The 18,935-nt window shown below is 41.4% G+C and overlaps 1 protein-coding gene across 1 annotated transcript in view; it reads left to right on the top strand.

Annotated features, from left to right (window-relative positions):
• Nucleotides 1-18,935, top strand: part of LOC143807646 (uncharacterized) — a 1,106,746-nt gene that overhangs the window by 1,002,645 nt on the left and 85,166 nt on the right. The window contains exons 142-149 of the mRNA XM_077289447.1: nt 1,091-1,165; nt 1,358-1,432; nt 11,146-11,223; nt 11,596-11,670; nt 11,776-11,850; nt 12,362-12,436; nt 13,978-14,052; nt 16,079-16,123. Coding sequence (XP_077145562.1) covers nt 1,091-1,165; nt 1,358-1,432; nt 11,146-11,223; nt 11,596-11,670; nt 11,776-11,850; nt 12,362-12,436; nt 13,978-14,052; nt 16,079-16,123 — 573 coding nt within the window. The remainder of the gene's footprint in view (nt 1-1,090; nt 1,166-1,357; nt 1,433-11,145; nt 11,224-11,595; nt 11,671-11,775; nt 11,851-12,361; nt 12,437-13,977; nt 14,053-16,078; nt 16,124-18,935) is intronic.

The raw sequence follows: 18,935 nt of genomic DNA on the forward strand, positions 1-18,935 counted from the left end.
CGATATTTTTTGGGTATCGGCCGATCCAATCCGATACCGATACCTTTGTATATCGGAAGGTATCGCTCAACACTAATCACTACTTAATATGTTTGAATGACCATTGTGTGGGTCCAGTGGCTTGTTGATTTACAAAGCAGAAGAGTAAAGACTATGTAAATTGATTAGATGGTCAAACAGTGTGGGTTGATCTCATCACATCTTCTTCTTGACCTCTGTATGCTGGCTTGAAGGACAACAGTTGTGAAATATTAAAAGTGGGATATATGCCTCTGTAAGAAGATATATCCATATATCCATGACATCCAGAGATCCAAAGAACCACAGACAGCAGCCAAGACATCATGGCATGGCTCCTCCATGAGGGACACAGATTTAACATTCTACAAGATGCCAGCTTAGGGGACCATGGCCCGGCTTTAAGAATAAAAATTTGCTCAATTAACCATCATTGAACCATGGGTACATTTGGGGTAGTCAGGATTTGGACCCACCGGTCACCTGAGCCCCATGGATACATTTGGGAAAACCAGGAATGGGACCCTCTGGTCACCAGGCTACATGGAGATTTTCAGAAAAGCCAGGTTGTGACCCTCTGGTCACCTGCTCTTGTGCCTCAATGGACTGTCAGCTTCCTAAGCCTGTCTTTACATCCTATCTGTGCATGCACTGGAAGCTCTGAAGTCACAGCTGCTATTAGCCCTGTGAGTCAGCAGAAGAGTGAGGCTCATTTGTAGCATCTTGGGTATTTTGCTGGGACTGTTCTATGTCTTATCTGCCAGTTTTGTGGTTGAATAAAGTATTGCCACACTGTTTTACCCTCACCCTGTGTTGTCTGAGTAGTATCACAACCATGGTAAAAGGAGAGCAGGCGTTCGGTGGGATAATTCCTGGTCCATGCAGTTTCGTCTAGCAGACTAGAGCACCCGCAGACTGCTCATGTCTCCACAGGTAGATGGTCTAACATGTCTAACCAGATGTGCCACATTTATCACACAAAATGTACCACCAAAATACCTTCTAACTGCCTGCTGTAGTGTAATCCTGTGTAACTTTAAATAATGTTAATAAATCTTTAATAACTTTACAGAACCTCCAGTGAAACGGCATGAAGAACCAATAGAACCCAAGAAGAAAGAGGAGAAGCCATCAGAAACAAAGAAAGGTACCAAATTATTGGCACCAAATTGATTTTGAGTGTGCTAAAAGATAATGTAAAGAAAAGCGTCTATCATGTTTACTCACGTGCTAGATTTGTCACGCAATCTACACATTTGTTGCAGTTTTTAGCTTTCTGCTGTAGGTTATCCCTGTCTAATTATTAAACAGCAGTTATACATTTTCAATACTTTTTCAGAGATTCTTGTAAAAAAGCATGAAGATCCTTCAGAATCCAAGAAAAAACAGGTGGAGCCAGAAAAACTTAAAAAAGGTATTTAAGTTTTCTAGTTTGTCACATAATATAAATATAGAATTATCAATCCAAGAGATGGTTCAAGGTAGATTATCTAACCTGTAAAGCTATAATTGCCATATTTATCACACATAATGCACCACCAAAACATATTTGGTGTAATTTCCACCTGTCTGCTGAATTTTAATTCTATCTAACCTTAGGAAAGAGTTACTTAATCTCCAATACGTTTTGCAGAACCTCCAATGAAAAAGCATGCAGAGACTGCAAAACCTCCAAAGAAAACAGATTAGCCAGCAGGACCCAAGAAAAGTACAAAAAGCACCCCCAAAACATATTTTTTGGGGGTAGCTCCAATGGCAGACACAGGAACCATTGGCTCCTGTTACTAAAACACTAACTATGACACTAACAAAACATCCTAACAAAAAAATTGTCTCCTCCCCAGAAGACTTTATCTTTCTTGCTAGCACCAAGCCTCCTCAGTTTAGCTTAGTATCATCGTGACGCAGACCCTATACCCTAATTGTTTAGATTTCTGCCTTGCCTATTCTATTTCAAAGAGATGTGGCTTCTAATCTGCTAGTTAAGACTTTTCCCCAAGGAGTGACACATACAAAGACCTTGTACCACTCCTCTGCAAGTGCTTCAGTCCCCACCCTTGGAGCCAAGTAAAGACTTCTCACTGTTCTGTCACTCCTGTAAGGTGGCTTTTCTTATAGCAGTTACATCTATTAAATGTTTCAGAGCTGACCGCACTCTCCTTTTGTTCTCCCTACCTCATCCTGCATCTTGACAGAGTTGTATTGCTGCTGGTTACATCTTTTCTTCCAAAGGTCATTTCACCTTCCCACTTTAGTGAGGACATTGTTTTACATTTATTCTTCCCTTCGCCCATCCTGATCCTGCTGTGAGTGTTGCTCAAGCTGGACATCATCAGAGCAATACTTGTCAGTCATCGCTCTATTCGAACATTTGGATTCCTGGTTTGTCATTCCAATAGGCCCACAGAGAGGCCTACCCGCTTCTAAGGTGACCTTTGCTTGTTTAATTTATTCAGTCATTATCGAAGCTTATATGGTGAAGGACAGATCACCTCTGTTCAAGGTTAGGGTATACTTTTTGCAGGCTTTCCCATAATGTCTTGTAATTATGATATCGCATAGATTAGCACTACTGTCAAGGAAGGACTGCCATAGCCTGTATAAAAGTTGAGGCAGGGTATGTAGTAGCCATTTTAGGGTGATTTAGGATAGTGTAAGGACATCAGATCTCACAGCTCAGCAATAGCAATTGGATGAGAAAACCTTTAAATATTGGACAAATTCTGTAGAGACTGATACAGTGTACAGGTGCAGTAGTAAAGTTAAGTGTAGTAGTCTGTGAATAAAACAGAGATTCATTAGATTGAGGGTAAACAGAGACGAGAAAGTTGCCAGCAGCAGCAATGTTAAACTAATTTTAGACAATGTTAGGCCACATGCACTCATTCAGTATTTGGTCAGCATTTTAAGTTAGTATTTGTAGGCCAAATCAGGAGCAGAACAATCAGAGGAGCAGTATAATAGAAACACGTCACCATTTCGGCATTTTTCACCCACTTATTCTGGTTTTGCCTTAAAAATACTGAGGTAAAAACTCACCAGATACTTATTGTATGCATGTGGCCTTAGAATCAAATTGATCAGCAATATTGTGTAGAAAGCTTTTGTCCTGCTGCAGATGAATATTCTTTATTCTTAAAGCACTAAAAAGCCGTAAACCACCACAATATTTCTTACAGAAAAAAAGTTGAAAGCAGTATCTTTTGCATATGTAGTGTACTTGCTTATCAAAAGTGATGAGTCTTTGCATTTCTTCTTGCAAGATCCTTTTGATGAGGAGGATTAATTGTTTTTATGTTACTATACAAAATAATATTCCTCAAAAAAATACAAACATTTCACTAAAACTTTTCACATCACAAAGTATAAAGATCTGAAACTTTTTTTGCATGATTCACTTTTTACATCTATATAGTACAGGCCAAATTTATTCAACACCCAGTTGCAAGTACAGGCTTTTTGGACATGTACCTACCTAAAAATCTAGATATGTAAGCCTACTTACACCTCCAAAGCAGTTGAGATTGTATATTGTGATGAGCTGTTAGACTGCCAGGAGCCAATATATTGTTCTTACACAGTGTGGAGACACGGGGGTAGACGGGTGCCCCGGTCAGCTAACTGAAACCTGATAAACCAGGGATCATCCCACCAAACACTAGCTCTCCTTTTAACACGGCCATAACCCTACTCAGAAAAGACAGGGTGAGGTGTTGTGAAATTGGATTCTGGGCTCCCCCGGTGGCCACTTGTGGAATTTAACTTGTGTGCATCATCCCCTCTGTTCACCTGCTCCTATCAGGATGTGGGAGTCGCTATATAACCTTGCTCCTCTGTCAGTTTCTTGCCGGTCAACAATGTAATCAGAAGCCTTCTGTGCTTGTTCCTGCTACTAGACAACTCCCAGCTAAGTTGGACTTTTGTCCTTGTGTGTTTTTGCATTTTGTTCCTGTTCACAGCTGCTGTTTCGTTACTGTGTCTGGAAAGCTCTTGTGATCGGAAATTGCCACTCTGGTGTTATGAGTTAATGCTAGAGTCTTAAAGGAATTTCTGGATGGTGTTTTGATAGGGTTTTCTGCTGACCATGAAAGTGTCCTTTCTGTCTTCCTGCTATCTAGAAAGCGGACCTCGATTTTGCTAAACCTATTTTCATACTACGTTTGTCATTTCATCTAAAATCACCGCCAATATATGTGGGGGCCTCTGTCTGCCTTTTGGGAAAATTTCTCTAGAGGTGAGCCAGGACTGTCTTTTCCTCTGCTAGGATTAGGTAGTTCTCCGGCTGGCGCTGGGCATCTAGGGTTAAAAAACGTAGGCATGCTACCCGGCCACTTCTAGTTGTGCGGCAGGTTTAGTTCATGGTCAGTATAGTTTCCATCTTCCAAGAGCTAGTTCTCATATATGCTGGGCTATGTTCTCTCGCCATTGAGAATCATGACAGTTTGACCGGCCCAAAAAAGGGTTAAATTACTGGCTGAGAAAGGAGAGAAAAAAGAAGTCTGCTACAATTTTTTTTTTTTTTTTCCTCTAGTTCTGAGTGTGCTCTTAATTGAATCACTTGCTAGTCTGCCTATACTGCAGCCTTCCTCTCTTTCTCTCCTTCTAATCCTTGAATGGCTCTGTGTTCACCTGTTTCAAATGGATCTTCAGAGTGTAGCTACAGGTTTGAATAATCTCGCCACAAAGGTACAAAATTTGCAAGATTTTGTTGTTCATGCACCTATGTCTGAGCCTAGAATTCCTTTGCCTGAATTCTTCTCGGGGAATAGATCTCACTTTCAAAATTTTAAAAATAATTGCAAATTGTTTTTGTCCCTGAAGTCTCGCTCTGCCGGAGACCCTGCACAGCAGGTCAGGATTGTAATTTCCTTGCTCCGGGGCGACCCTCAAGACTGGGCTTTTGCATTGGCACCAGGGAATCCTGCGTTGCTCAATGTGGATGCGTTTTTTCTGGCCTTGGGGTTGCTTTATGAGGAACCTCATTTAGAGCTTCAGGCGGAAAAGGCCTTGATGTCCTTGTCTCAGGGGCAAGATGAAGCTGAAATATACTGCCAAAAATTCCGCAAATGGTCTGTGCTTACTCAGTGGAATGAGTGCGCCCTGGCGGCGATTTTCAGAGAAGGTCTCTCTGATGCCATTAAGGATGTTATGGTGGGGTTCCCTGTGCCTGCGAGTCTGAATGAGTCCATGACGATGGCTATTCAGATCGATAGGCGTCTGCGGGAGCGCAAACCTGTGCACCATTTGGCGGTGTCTACTGAGAAAACGCCAGAAAATATGCAATGTGATAGAATTCTGTCCAGAAGCGAGCGGCAGAATTTTAGACGAAAAAATGGGTTGTGCTTCTATTGTGATTCAACTCATGTTATATCAGCATGCTTTAAGCGTACTAAGAAGCCTGACAAGTCTGTTTCAATTAGCACTTTACAGTCTAAGTTTATTCTATCTGTGACCCTGATTTGTTCTTTGTCATCTATTACCGCGGACGCCTATGTCGACTCTGGCGCTGCTTTGAGTCTTATGGATTGGTCCTTTGCCAAACGCTGTGGGTATGATTTGGAGCCACTGGAGGCTCCGATACCTCTGAAAGGGATTGACTCCACCCCATTGGCTAGTAATAAACCACAATACTGGACACAAGTGACTATGCGTGTTAATCCGGATCACCAGGAGGTTATTCGCTTTCTGGTGCTGTATAATCTACATGATGTTTTGGTGCTGGGATTGCCATGGCTGCAATCTCATAACCCAGTCCTCGACTGGAGAGCTATGTCTGTGTTAAGCTGGGGATGTAAAGGAACTCATGGGGACGTACCTTTGGTTTCCATTTCATCATCTATTCCCTCTGAGATTCCTGAATTCTTGTCTGACTTTCGTGACGTTTTTGAAGAACCCAAGGTTGGTTCACTACCTCCGCACCGGGAGTGCGATTGTGCCATAAACTTGATTCCGGGTAGTAAATACCCTAAGGGTCGTTTATTTAATCTGTCTGTGCCTGAACACGCTGCTATGCGAGAATATATAAAGGAGTCCTTGGAAAAGGGACATATTCGTCCTTCGTCATCTCCCTTAGGAGCCGGTTTTTTCTTTGTGTCTAAGAAAGACGGCTCTTTGAGGCCGTGTATTGATTATCGACTTTTGAATAAAATCACGGTTAAATATCAATATCCGTTACCACTGCTTACTGATTTGTTTGCTCGTATAAAGGGGGCCAAGTGGTTCTCTAAGATTGATCTCCGTGGGGCGTATAATTTGGTGCGAATCAAGCAGGGGGATGAGTGGAAAACCGCATTTAATACGCCCGAGGGCCATTTTGAGTATTTGGTGATGCCTTTTGGTCTTTCAAATGCCCCTTCAGTCTTCCAGTCCTTTATGCATGACATTTTCCGCGATTATTTGGATAAATTTATGATTGTGTATCTGGATGATATTCTGATTTTTTCGGATGACTGGGACTCTCATGTCCAGCAGGTCAGGAGGGTTTTTCAGGTTTTGCGGTCTAATTCCTTGTGTGTGAAGGGTTCTAAGTGTGTTTTTGGGGTTCAAAAGATTTCTTTCTTGGGATACATTTTTCCCCCTCTTCCATCGAGATGGATCCTGTCAAGGTTCAGGCTATTGGTGATTGGACACAACCCTCTTCTCTTAAGAGTCTTCAGAAATTTTTGGGCTTTGCTAACTTTTATCGTTGATTTATTGCTGGTTTTTCTGATGTTGTAAAACCATTGACTGATTTGACTAAGAAGGGTGCTGATGTTGCTGATTGGTCCCCTGATGCTGTGGAGGCCTTTCGGGAGCTCAAGCGCCGCTTTTCTTCCGCCCCAGTGTTGCGTCAGCCTGATGTTGCTCTTCCTTTTCAGGTTGAGGTCGACGCTTCTGAAATCGGAGCTGGGGCGGTGTTGTCGCAGAGAAGTTCCGACTGCTCCGTGATGAGACCTTGTGCTTTTTTTTCCCGTAAATTTTCGCCCGCCGAGCGGAATTATGATATTGGGAATCGGGAGCTTTTGGCCATGAAGTGGGCTTTTGAGGAGTGGCGTCACTGGCTTGAGGGGGCCAGACATCAGGTGGTGGTATTGACTGACCACAAAAATTTAATTTACCTTGAGTCTGCCAGGCGCCTGAATCCTAGACAGGCGCGCTGGTCGTTGTTTTTCTCTCGGTTTAATTTTGTGGTGTCGTACCTACCGGGTTCTAAGAATGTTAAGGCGGATGCCCTTTCTAGGAGTTTTGAGCCTGACTCCCCTGGTAATTCTGAGCCCACAGGTATCCTTAAAGATGGAGTGATATTGTCTGCCGTTTCTCCAGACCTGCGGCGGGCCTTGCAGGAGTTTCAGGCGGATAGACCTGATCGTTGCCCACCTGGTAGACTGTTTGTTCCTGATGATTGGACCAGTAGAGTCATCTCTGAGGTTCAATCTTCTGCGTTGGCAGGTCATCCTGGAATCTTTGGTACCAGGGATTTGGTGGCAAGGTCCTTCTGGTGGCCTTCCCTGTCACGAGATGTGCGAGGCTTTGTGCAGTCTTGTGACGTTTGTGCTCGGGCCAAGCCTTGTTGTTCTCGGGCTAGTGGATTGTTGTTGCCCTTGCCTATCCCGAAGAGGCCTTGGACGCACATCTCGATGGATTTTATTTCGGATCTGCCTGTTTCTCAGAAGATGTCTGTCATCTGGGTGGTGTGTGACCGTTTCTCTAAGATGGTCCATCTGGTTCCCTTGCCTAAGTTGCCTTCTTCTTCCGAGTTGGTTCCTCTGTTTTTTCAAAATGTTGTTCGTTTGCATGGTATTCCTGAGAATATCGTTTCTGACAGAGGGACCCAATTCGTGTCTAGATTTTGGCGGGCATTCTGTGCTAGGATGGGCATAGATTTGTCTTTTTCGTCTGCTTTCCATCCTCAGACTAATGGCCAGACCGAGCGGACTAATCAGACCTTGGAGACATATTTGAGGTGTTTTGTGTCTGCGGATCAGGATGATTGGGTTGCTTTTTTGCCTTTGGCGGAGTTCGCCCTCAATAATCGGGCCAGCTCTGCCACCTTGGTGTCCCCGTTTTTCTGTAATTTGGGGTTTCATCCTCGATTTTCCTCCGGTCAAGTGGAATCTTCGGATTGTCCTGGAGTGGATGCTGTGGTGGAGAGGTTGCATCAGATTTGGGGGCAGGTGGTGGACAATTTGAAGTTGTCCCAGGAGAAGACTCAGCTTTTTGCCAACCGCCGTCGTCGTGTTGGTCCTCGGCTTTGTGTTGGGGACTTGGTGTGGTTGTCGTCTCGTTTTGTCCCTATGAGGGTTTCTTCTCCTAAGTTTAAGCCTCGGTTCATCGGCCCGTACAAGATATTGGAGATTCTTAACCCTGTGTCCTTCCGTTTGGACCTCCCTGCATCCTTTTCGATTCATAATGTTTTTCATCGGTCATTGTTGCGCAGGTATGAGGTACCGGTTGTGCCTTCCGTTGAGCCTCCTGCTCCGGTGTTGGTTGAGGGTGAGTTGGAGTACGTTGTGGAAAAGATCTTAGACTCTCGTGTTTCCAGACGGAGACTCCAGTATCTGGTCAAATGGAAGGGATACGGTCAGGAGGATAATTCTTGGGTCACTGCCTCTGATGTTCATGCCTCCGATCTTGTCCGTGCCTTTCATAGGGCTCATCCTGATCGCCCTGGTGGTTCTGGTGAGGGTTCGGTGCCCCCTCCTTGAGGGGGGGGTACTGTTGTGAAATTGGATTCTGGGCTCCCCCGGTGGCCACTTGTGGAATTTAACTTGTGTGCATCATCCCCTCTGTTCACCTGCTCCTATCAGGATGTGGGAGTCGCTATATAACCTTGCTCCTCTGTCAGTTTCTTGCCGGTCAACAATGTAATCAGAAGCCTTCTGTGCTTGTTCCTGCTACTAGACAACTCCCAGCTAAGTTGGACTTTTGTCCTTGTGTGTTTTTGCATTTTGTTCCTGTTCACAGCTGCTGTTTCGTTACTGTGTCTGGAAAGCTCTTGTGATCGGAAATTGCCACTCTGGTGTTATGAGTTAATGCTAGAGTCTTAAAGGAATTTCTGGATGGTGTTTTGATAGGGTTTTCTGCTGACCATGAAAGTGTCCTTTCTGTCTTCCTGCTATCTAGAAAGCGGACCTCGATTTTGCTAAACCTATTTTCATACTACGTTTGTCATTTCATCTAAAATCACCGCCAATATATGTGGGGGCCTCTGTCTGCCTTTTGGGAAAATTTCTCTAGAGGTGAGCCAGGACTGTCTTTTCCTCTGCTAGGATTAGGTAGTTCTCCGGCTGGCGCTGGGCATCTAGGGTTAAAAAACGTAGGCATGCTACCCGGCCACTTCTAGTTTTGCGGCAGGTTTAGTTCATGGTCAGTATAGTTTCCATCTTCCAAGAGCTAGTTCTCATATATGCTGGGCTATGTTCTCTCGCCATTGAGAATCATGACAGTGAGGGTAAAAAAGTGTGGCAATACTTTATACAACCACGAAACAAGCAGATAACACATAGAACAGTCCCAGCAAAATACCCAGTATGGTGCAAATTACAGAGTCTCACGCTTCCTCTGACTCGCTGGGATAAGAACAGCTGTGACTTCTGAGCTTCCAGGGATGACTGCCCCACCTGTGGCATTCACAGAGAGAGGAGGTAACAACAAGATTAGGAAGCTGACGGTCTATTGCTGTACAAAGCTAGTTGACCAGAGGGTTACAATCTGGCTTCTCCGAACATCTCCATGGAGCCAGGTGACCAATGGGTTTCATTCCTGGCCCCCACAAACGTATTCATGGGGCTCAGGTGACCAGTGAATCCAAATACTGACTACCCCAAACCCATCCATGGATTTGTGATGGTCAATGGAGCAGATCTGTATACTTCCAGCCGAGGCCGTAGTTCCCTAAGCTGACATCCTGTAGAATGACAAATATATGTCCATCGTGATGGAGCCATGATGTCTTGGCTGCTGTCCAGTAGAGAGTCTTTGGTTCTTTGGATATTTGAATGTCTTGGCTGAATCTTTGTCTATGGAGGTATCTAGCCTTTTTATAGTTAACAAATGTCCTTCAAGTCAACAGGTAAAGGGGAAAAATGTTAATGAGATCCACTCGCATTGTTTGATTCTGTAATCTATTTGCATAGTTTTTCCTCTAATATTTTGCAGGTAAATAAACTAGCTGGCCTAGACAATATCTAATCAGCATATCAGCAAACATCGCTAATCATCCAGGATAATAGCACAATATGTTACATCAAATGTCAACTTACAAGTCAATATTACAGGCTTATACGAACTATAGTCTGTTTTCTTGACCAACCAGAAAGAAACACATTAATTCCAAAGTCAACATATAACAGTCTATTCCCCCTGACTTGCTGAAAATAGACATGTGATTAATTAAGAAAAAATGCTGTGTTGTCACACACAGGGGCCCTCTTCTGTCTGTGTCATCTTCATACCACCATCACTGGAATCTACCATATGTTAATTAGTAAAATCAAGCGCAATCACAGTTGGCCCCCTTTGACTCCTACATGTGTATTAGCAAAGTGGAATCTGAGGCATTATAGAATATATGGCATATCACTCATCACAGACAGTCTCCTGCACAGAATGGTCTTTTTGATCCCAATTAACTAAGAGGCTTCATTTTTGTAACAATTTTGAATTAAAAAAACATGAAAAGTTTGTCTTTCATCTGTATTTGTGCTGTTACTATCAAGTAATCATCCATTTCTATGGTCAAGTCACTGTAACATTAGTAAGGTTGCTTTTGTGTTAGAGAGTATGAGGTATTAGAGACCTCTAATTGTTGCACATGTATTTTCAGGGAAACTGTTGGCCATGCAGTATTGTGATTTGACACAAATTAATTTAAAGAAATGTTAAACCTGGAGAATTCAAATTTCAAAATATTTGTCTCTAAAAGGTACTCTGTAAAGTATTGACACAAATATTTGTTATAGAGTATGCTAGTTAAAAGATGGAAAAGTGTCTAATATGCCTAGCCTATAGTCCAAATACATCATATACTTTAAGTGAGACCACGCACCATTGTAATAAATCTCCTGTGGTTTATGCATGTCTGGCCTGCTGCAGTTTTGTTCAGTCTAACTTTAGAATAGTATTAATAAATCTCCCATAATTTTTTAGATCCTTTAATGAAAAAGCAAGAGGAAAAGTCAACAGAGCCCATGAAGAAAAAGGAGGAGTCAGCAGAACTCAAAAAAGGTAACTAAGTATTTATGAAAAATATTGATGTATAACATGTTCGCTAAGAGTTGGTGTAAGGAAAAGTGTTTAACATGTCCAGCAACATGTGCTAAATTGATCACACAATCTGCATGACAGTAAAAATTTGGTGCAGTTTCTGCCTGTCTCATCTACTTTTATGATAATATTAATAATGTCTACCATACATTATATGTAACTTAACAGATAGTATAAGAAAAATATCTAAATCTAAATTTCTAAATACCTTGTCTATCCACAGATGTCAAATTTATAACACAATGTGCAGCACTGTGATAAATTGCCTGTCTGATCTAGTTTCACACTGTCTAACTTTAGGACAGTATTAATGAATCTTGAATACGTTTGCAGAGCCTCCAATGAAAAAACATGAAGAGCATACAGAACCCAAGAAGAAACAGGAGCAGCCACCAGCACCCAAGGAAGGTAACCAAATATCTTGTCATTTGGTATGGCACAAAATATTAGCACATAACACAGAAAAAATAATAATGCTATTCGACCACTAATTGCAAACATTTACCTTTTCAGAATTGGCTTTGAAAATACATGGAGAACCAACAGAACCAAAGAAAAAACATGATGAGCCTTCAGAACCTTCTAACGGTAACATGTTACATAATATTTTATGACAAAGAAATGTTGGTATATCATTATCAATCTGAACAGTACCCTAAAAAAGAGCGAGAATAAACAAGCTATTGAAGCAAGCTTGGTCAATATTCAAAATATGGACAAAAATCTGAAATGAGTCACGAACTCATGAATTAAAAAAAACAAGGCGACACTGCTAAAATTCAAACTGATCATGCACATTGCATAAATTTTGGCTTACTCCATTGACCAAGGGAAATCTACACCTACAGAAGATGTTTTGAGAGAAAAGGATCAGCCAATTCTTTTGCTCCTGTGAGAGATATGCTAATGGAAGAAATGTTTGAAAATTTATGTTTCCCATCATACACCTTCAGAACACATGCATGCTTTCCCAAACCAAGAAAGTATCCTCATATGATATTTGAGTGAGTTTTCTCTGGGCCAAACAAGGTTTCATGGGGTTGTCATGTGCATGACCAGCCTAAGAAAGTTGCATTAACACAATGTATTACCATTACAGTGACTCTAGTGAAAAAACATAAGGAGCTAACAGACACTAAAAATAAACATGAGGAACTGGCAGAACCAAAGAAAGGTAACTATATATATGTTGTAAAAAAAATTGAATACAGTTGCAATCAAAACCACTAAACCAGAGATGATCAAAACAATTTGACGCAAATCAAATTCAAGTAGAACTTCCTGTAATCCGCATGTCCCGTAGAATTCAAACAATGTTTGATTTGATTTGCACTAATAACTCAAAAATAGTTGTCACCATTTTATACATCACAGTAGACTGTATCAGGCAAAGACTGCTGTATACACCTCAGCAACTGTACAGTACACAGTATTAGAGATGATCGAATCGATCCTCAGAGTTTGAGTAGAATTTCCTGAAATTCATGGTTTTATGCAAATTCAAACATTTTGAGATTTGGTTTGCAGTATACAAAAAAAAATTACCCATCACCATTTCCAACACTGTTGAACCATCAAATTCCACATGAGCCTCCCCATGATGCATTGCAGTTATGGCATCCTAGGGATTATCATACCTCGTATATGTGGGTCACTATCTAGGTCTTTACAGATCAAGTGATTCGCAATGGATCACAGTTTATATGGCAAAGTCGTTTTCCATCTCCAGCATCCCTATGTAAGTCTCTCTCTTTTCTGTAGAGTGTGGGCTCTTGTTGTCAGCAGGGTCCTCTCTCACACACCTGTAAAGTGTAAGCTCATATTGTAAACTGAGATCTCTCCAAATTTTGGGGCAACATTTGATGAAGTCAGCCAAAGGGTGAACTGCTAAGTATGCTTGTTATTAAGGGGATGATTACTTCTGAGCTTGCAGTAGCCATGAAAAGTTGCATTTGGTTTAGTGTTAAATGTATTACATTGTTCTTGTTTTGCCAGATTATTAAAAAGAGCAGAAAGTTTGCATATTTTGCTTATAAACCTAATCTGAAGTGGGGGTAGATTAATTTTCATGGCAACTGTATTTACTGGAGATGAGCAAATCTGGAAAACATTGCACTATTTTTCATTGGAAATTAAACTTGCAGCTAAGTTATTTTCTGTGAATTGAATGTTCCTTAGATCATGAAGCAAAATAAAGGTAAGATGTAAATAATAACAAAAACTAATTCTCACCTCATTGCTCAGATTTCCAGCCGTCCTTCTGGCCATTGTTGGGACTGCAGGACCTATTCTCTCTGCAATTGCATGCTGCATCTCCATTGTCTTTACTCTAATATGGGATTTATAGCAGAGACCAGGAGTCAGATGGCCATGCAAGTCATAACTTCATGATGTGTGCCACAACCATACAACGCAAAGTGACCTCCGAAGACTGGTCATGGCCTGAAGGGCTGTTTTAGTATTAAGACATTGGAGATCTGGCATGCAGTGGTGGAAAGATGAAGCACTGAGGACTGGATGGTGGTCAGCATGCAGCGGTACGGCTGGAGAGGTCAGCGGTGAGGTATTAGCTGTTTACCTTCTACAGTTCAGCAAAATAACAGCCAACTTCCTGAATTTCTACTGTATTCACAGGGAGCAATTACAAAAAAGTCTGTGTTTATTAAGGTATATATATATATTCACTGACAATTGCTTCCTATTGATGTTTTGCAGAGACCCTTTTGTTAAAATTTGAAGATCTTACAGAATCAAAGAAGAAACATGAAAAGCCATCAGAGCTCAAAAAAGGTAGTCACTTTAATGTTTTGTCATGAGCTAGAAACATAGGAATGTAGGTATGTGCTTAATATTTAAATTACCATTAGATATATAGAAAGTAAAGTAATACTTGAACACTTAAAATGTCTACATGATAAAGACATAAGATATGTCAATTGCATACTAATACTTAAAAGTGATCAGTAAACTAAGGGTAACAAAGCAGAGTAACAAGGGAAGGCAAAAAGGAGGGTAACAAATTACCAAAACAATACAAAGAGCCTACTGAAACTAAAAGGTTCCAGCAACATTATCTATGTCAAGATCTGATCTCATTGGTATAGAAGAGTTAACAGTTCATTGGGAGATATTTAGGATATTTTCATTGGGGGATATTGTCTTTTTCAAATTGAAACATAAATAATTGTCCTACGTGCTGCATATTCTAAATTTACTGTACTACAGAAAATCTCTGGGGTCAGTGGCGATGCTGATGTAGATGCTAGTAACTTCTGAGGTCAGTAAATGGCTGCAGTGACCATGTGGGCTTCAGCCATGATGTTACCACTACAGCCTGCAAACAAACATCAGTGTATCTGTGCGGCATGTGTGTATGTGTGTCACATGACACTTAAATCACAGCAACACGTTGTAAGATTAGATCTAATGATTTCCTATGTTGCCAAGTTGAGATCTGCAATATATTGCAACTGTAACACAAAGTCACACTTGCAAGAAACCAAGGCTAGTCTGCAGTCTTTTCAGAGAAAGTGTGAATCCTGGCATGGGCAACACTAAAAGCCATAACTGACATTTTTTGCACTTCTTTTACATTTCTTTTTGTAAAATAATTTTTTTATATTTTCTAGAAAAGGCAAAAGAAAATTCTTGACATTTTAAGTGCAGCTATTGACCTCACAAAATGTGACTGCAACAAAATTTTAAATTGTTTTGCAAGCTTATTTTAATAATCCTATTTTTCAATCATGCGTGCCAAAAAATAAAATATATGTATATTTATTTATTTACCTGAGATGTTGTGGTATGTATGATGCAATGCCGAACATCTTTGTTCATAAGTCATAATTAAAGGGGTTGTCCTCCTCTTTATTTTGTTTAAAATAGGTTCAGCATGTTGTAAACAAAAAAAAATAGTTTGCTGTCCATTTCTATCATCACTATGACACTACTCTGGTCCTCCTGTGGTCTCCTCTCTTCCTTCCCCTAAGGGGACAGAGTATGATTTTTGAAGCCTATCACTATCCACAGCAGTGGCACATTGTTCGCTGCTGCAGCCACTTTAGACTTTGATGAAAGTAGGTTTCACCTACTCACTCTCCCAGAAATCAACTCTTATATTTGCCTATATTGTGGAGTCACAAACACTAACAACTAAATTGTTTACTACAATATAACATGGCGCCCTAGGGGGTGAGTCAGCTAAGTGGCCAGATGAAAAGTAGATCAATACTTCTGGTGGGTCGACCTCAGTGATACCGTTAAACTGTCCTGTTAAGGATATATGCACTGATGTCTCGTGCGTAAGAGAAAACATACAACAATGATATAGGCGACCTCTTACTATAAACTGCACAGGTGTGTGCAAAAATGTAGCGCTTACCCTGGAGGCGTCCTGTGCAGTTTATAGTAAGGGGTCGCCTATATCATTGTTGTATGTTTTCTCTTACGCACGGGACATCAGTGCGTATATCCTTAACAGGACAGTTCATCGGTATCACTGTGGTCGACCCACCAGAAGTGTTGATCCACTTTTCATCTTAGCTGACTCACCCCCTAGCACGCCATCTTATATTGTAGTAAAAAATCTTTTTTCTGAAACAGGATTGGCACATATTCTGTTCTAGGTTCCATCAGCTGGGGGGTATCCTCTCCTTGCACCAGCCCCTCTTCTGGGGCAAATCAACCTACCCAGTGGTGAGCGCCGGTGTGATTGAATTCTTGTCAACAACTAAATTGTATTAACTAAGAGGAATATCTAAAAATTACATAGATATACAGATAGATTCTTATTTATTTATTCATTTTGTTTTTGCAGAAACACCACAAAAAGAACCTAAAGAGCCAGCAGCGGCAAAGAAAGGTACCAATCATGATCATACATTGGACAAGAACTGATCTCTTGATAAAATAGGGTATCTAAAAAAATCACATCATAAATATATATATATATACAGTCACAGCGGAAAGTGTTGATACTCCCCTTGAAATAGTTCGAGAAATTGAAGTATTTCTCCCAAAAAATGATTGCAATTACGCTTGTATATTTCCTTTGTGTGTATTGGATCAACGTAAAAAAAATTAGGAAAAAAAAGGCAATTTGAAACCCCCAAAATGGGCTAGACAAAATTGTTGGCACACATCTAAAATTGTTGGTAAACAACTTTGTTTCAAGCATTTGATGCTTGTTCATATTCACCTGTGACAAGTAAATGATGTGGCAATATGAAAATATCACGTGAAACTAGATAAAAGGGTGAGAAGTTGACTGAATCTTTGCATTGTGTCTGTGTGTGCCACACTAATCATGGAGAACAGAAAGAAGATAAGAAAACTGTCTGAGGACTTAAAGCCCCCGTCTCACTAAGCGAGATCGCTAGCGAGATCGCTGCTGAGTCACAAGTTTCGTGACGCAACAGTGACCTCAGTAGCGATCTCGCTTTGTGTGACACGTAGCAGCGACCAGGCCCCTGCTGTGAGATCGCTGGTCGTGTCGGAATGGCCTGGACCTTTTTTTGATTGTTGAGGTCCCGCTGGGTAGCACACATCGCTGTGTTTGACACCTTACCAACGACCTCGTTGATGACTCAGACACTGAATCGTCATAATAGCTCCCATGTGAGATCGTTGTACAGGTCGCTACAGGTCGCTGGTGAGATGTCAAACAGTGAGATCGCAGCTGCGATCGTTAGTAAGATCTCACTGTTTGACATCTCACCAGCGACCACATAGCGACGCAGCAACGATCCCTGACAGGTCGTATCGTTGTCGGGATCGCTTTAGCGTCGCTAAGTGAGACGGGGCCTTAAGAACCAAAATTGTTAAAACAAATTAACAGTCTCAAAGATACTACTCTATCTCCAGAGATCTTGATATTCCTTTGTCCAAGGTGCACAACATTATCAAGGCGTTTACAACCCATGGTACTGTAGCAAATCTCCCTGGATGTGAACGAGAGAAAAAAAATTGATGAAAGTTTGCAACACAGGATCGTCTGGATGGTGGGTAAGAAGCCCCAATCAAATTCCAAAGAAATTCATGCTGGTCTGCAAGCTGAGTGTGCATCAGTGTTAATGCGAATTATCCGTTGTCAATTGAATGAAGTGAAATGCTATGGCAGGAGACACATGAGTACCACACTGCTGACACATAGAAATGAGAAAGCTAAACTGCAGTTTGCAAAATGTAAGTTAGTAATCCAAAATCCTTCTGAGAAAGAGTCTTGTGGAAAGCTGGGTTTGCTTCCTAGGTCATTGGTCATCTAGCAGGACAATGACCCCAAACATACAGCAAGAAGCACCCAAAAATTAATGGAAACAATAGCGCTGGAGAATTTCTGAAGTAGTCCGGATCTAAATGTCATTGAACACATGTGGAGAGATCTTAAAAATTGCTGTTGGGAGAAGGCAAACTTCAATTTCAAGTTGAGAGCCGTAAGAAGCTTGTTGGTCGTATTAGGAAGTGATATATTGCAATTACTTTTTCCAAAGGGTGTGCAGCCAAATATTAAGTTGAGAGTGCCAATAATTTTGTCCGGCAATTTAGGGGGTTTTGTGTGAAATTATGTCCAATTTGCCTTTTTCTGGTTTTTTTGTGTTGTTCCAATACACACAAAGGAAATAAACGTGTTTAAAAAAAACGTGTAATTGCAATATTTTTATGAGAAATACTTCATTTTCTGGAACAATTTCAGGGTTGATAACTGCTAGGGTTGGTGGATTGCACTAAATAAAATAAATAATAAAGTGCAATCGCAACCCAGGGTCCACCATGCAGAGATGTAAAACTGCTGCTAGTGTGAACAATGACGGAACAGACAGCGAGCGATTGCCTGGACACACTGTGCTAATGCCACACAATGTGAAAGGAACACCAAGCACCAAACTCTGTTACTCCACAGAGAGGTTTTGAGCAAATGTATACAGAGTGCTAAGCCCTGTTAAACGTTACAGGAAAAACAGGAGGAAAACCTTGCTCTGCAACAGAGCAGTGTCAATCGCATACAGAATTGCCCCCAATGACGTTAGCTGCCTGCCTACGTGTACAGTCCCAAAGCTAGACAGACATACTGTACATTTGCAGACAGAGTGGTAGAGCCTCCACTCACATAGCCACACATAAATGATACTAGCTTGCCCGCGTGCTGCCACATCACCAGAGCAGCTGACATCTGCCCACCAATGAGAAGACACCACATCACAGACATGCTCAGTAAGGTGATTTCTGGACATTCTGCTGCTGGTTACAGTAGACTTGGCTGGAGAGCCAGCAGTAACCAAGCGAACACCACGAGCCTGAGCAAGACACAGGGACCGACGTCTATGCTCAGCAGCAGCCGCAGCTGCTGAACCTGAATGGGAGACCACAGAGGCAGAATCCTGATGCCTAACACTAACATTTTAAACCATGAATGTACATAGCGGGAGAAATAAGTATTGAATACATCAACAATTTTCTAAGTAAATATATTTGTAAAGGTGCGCTTGACATGAAATTCTCACCAGGTGCTGGTAACAAACTATCCAATCCACATAGGCAAAGATATCAAACAATAAATGTCCATACATTGAGTTATGTGTAATAATGAGAAATGACACAGAGAAAACGTATTGAACACGCTTGCTGAAGTCTATTTAATACTTCATACAAAAACTTTTGTTGGTGATGACAGCTTC

The sequence above is a fragment of the Ranitomeya variabilis genome, chromosome 2 (genome assembly GCF_051348905.1).
Source record: "Ranitomeya variabilis isolate aRanVar5 chromosome 2, aRanVar5.hap1, whole genome shotgun sequence".
Taxonomy (NCBI): Eukaryota; Metazoa; Chordata; class Amphibia; order Anura; family Dendrobatidae; genus Ranitomeya; species Ranitomeya variabilis.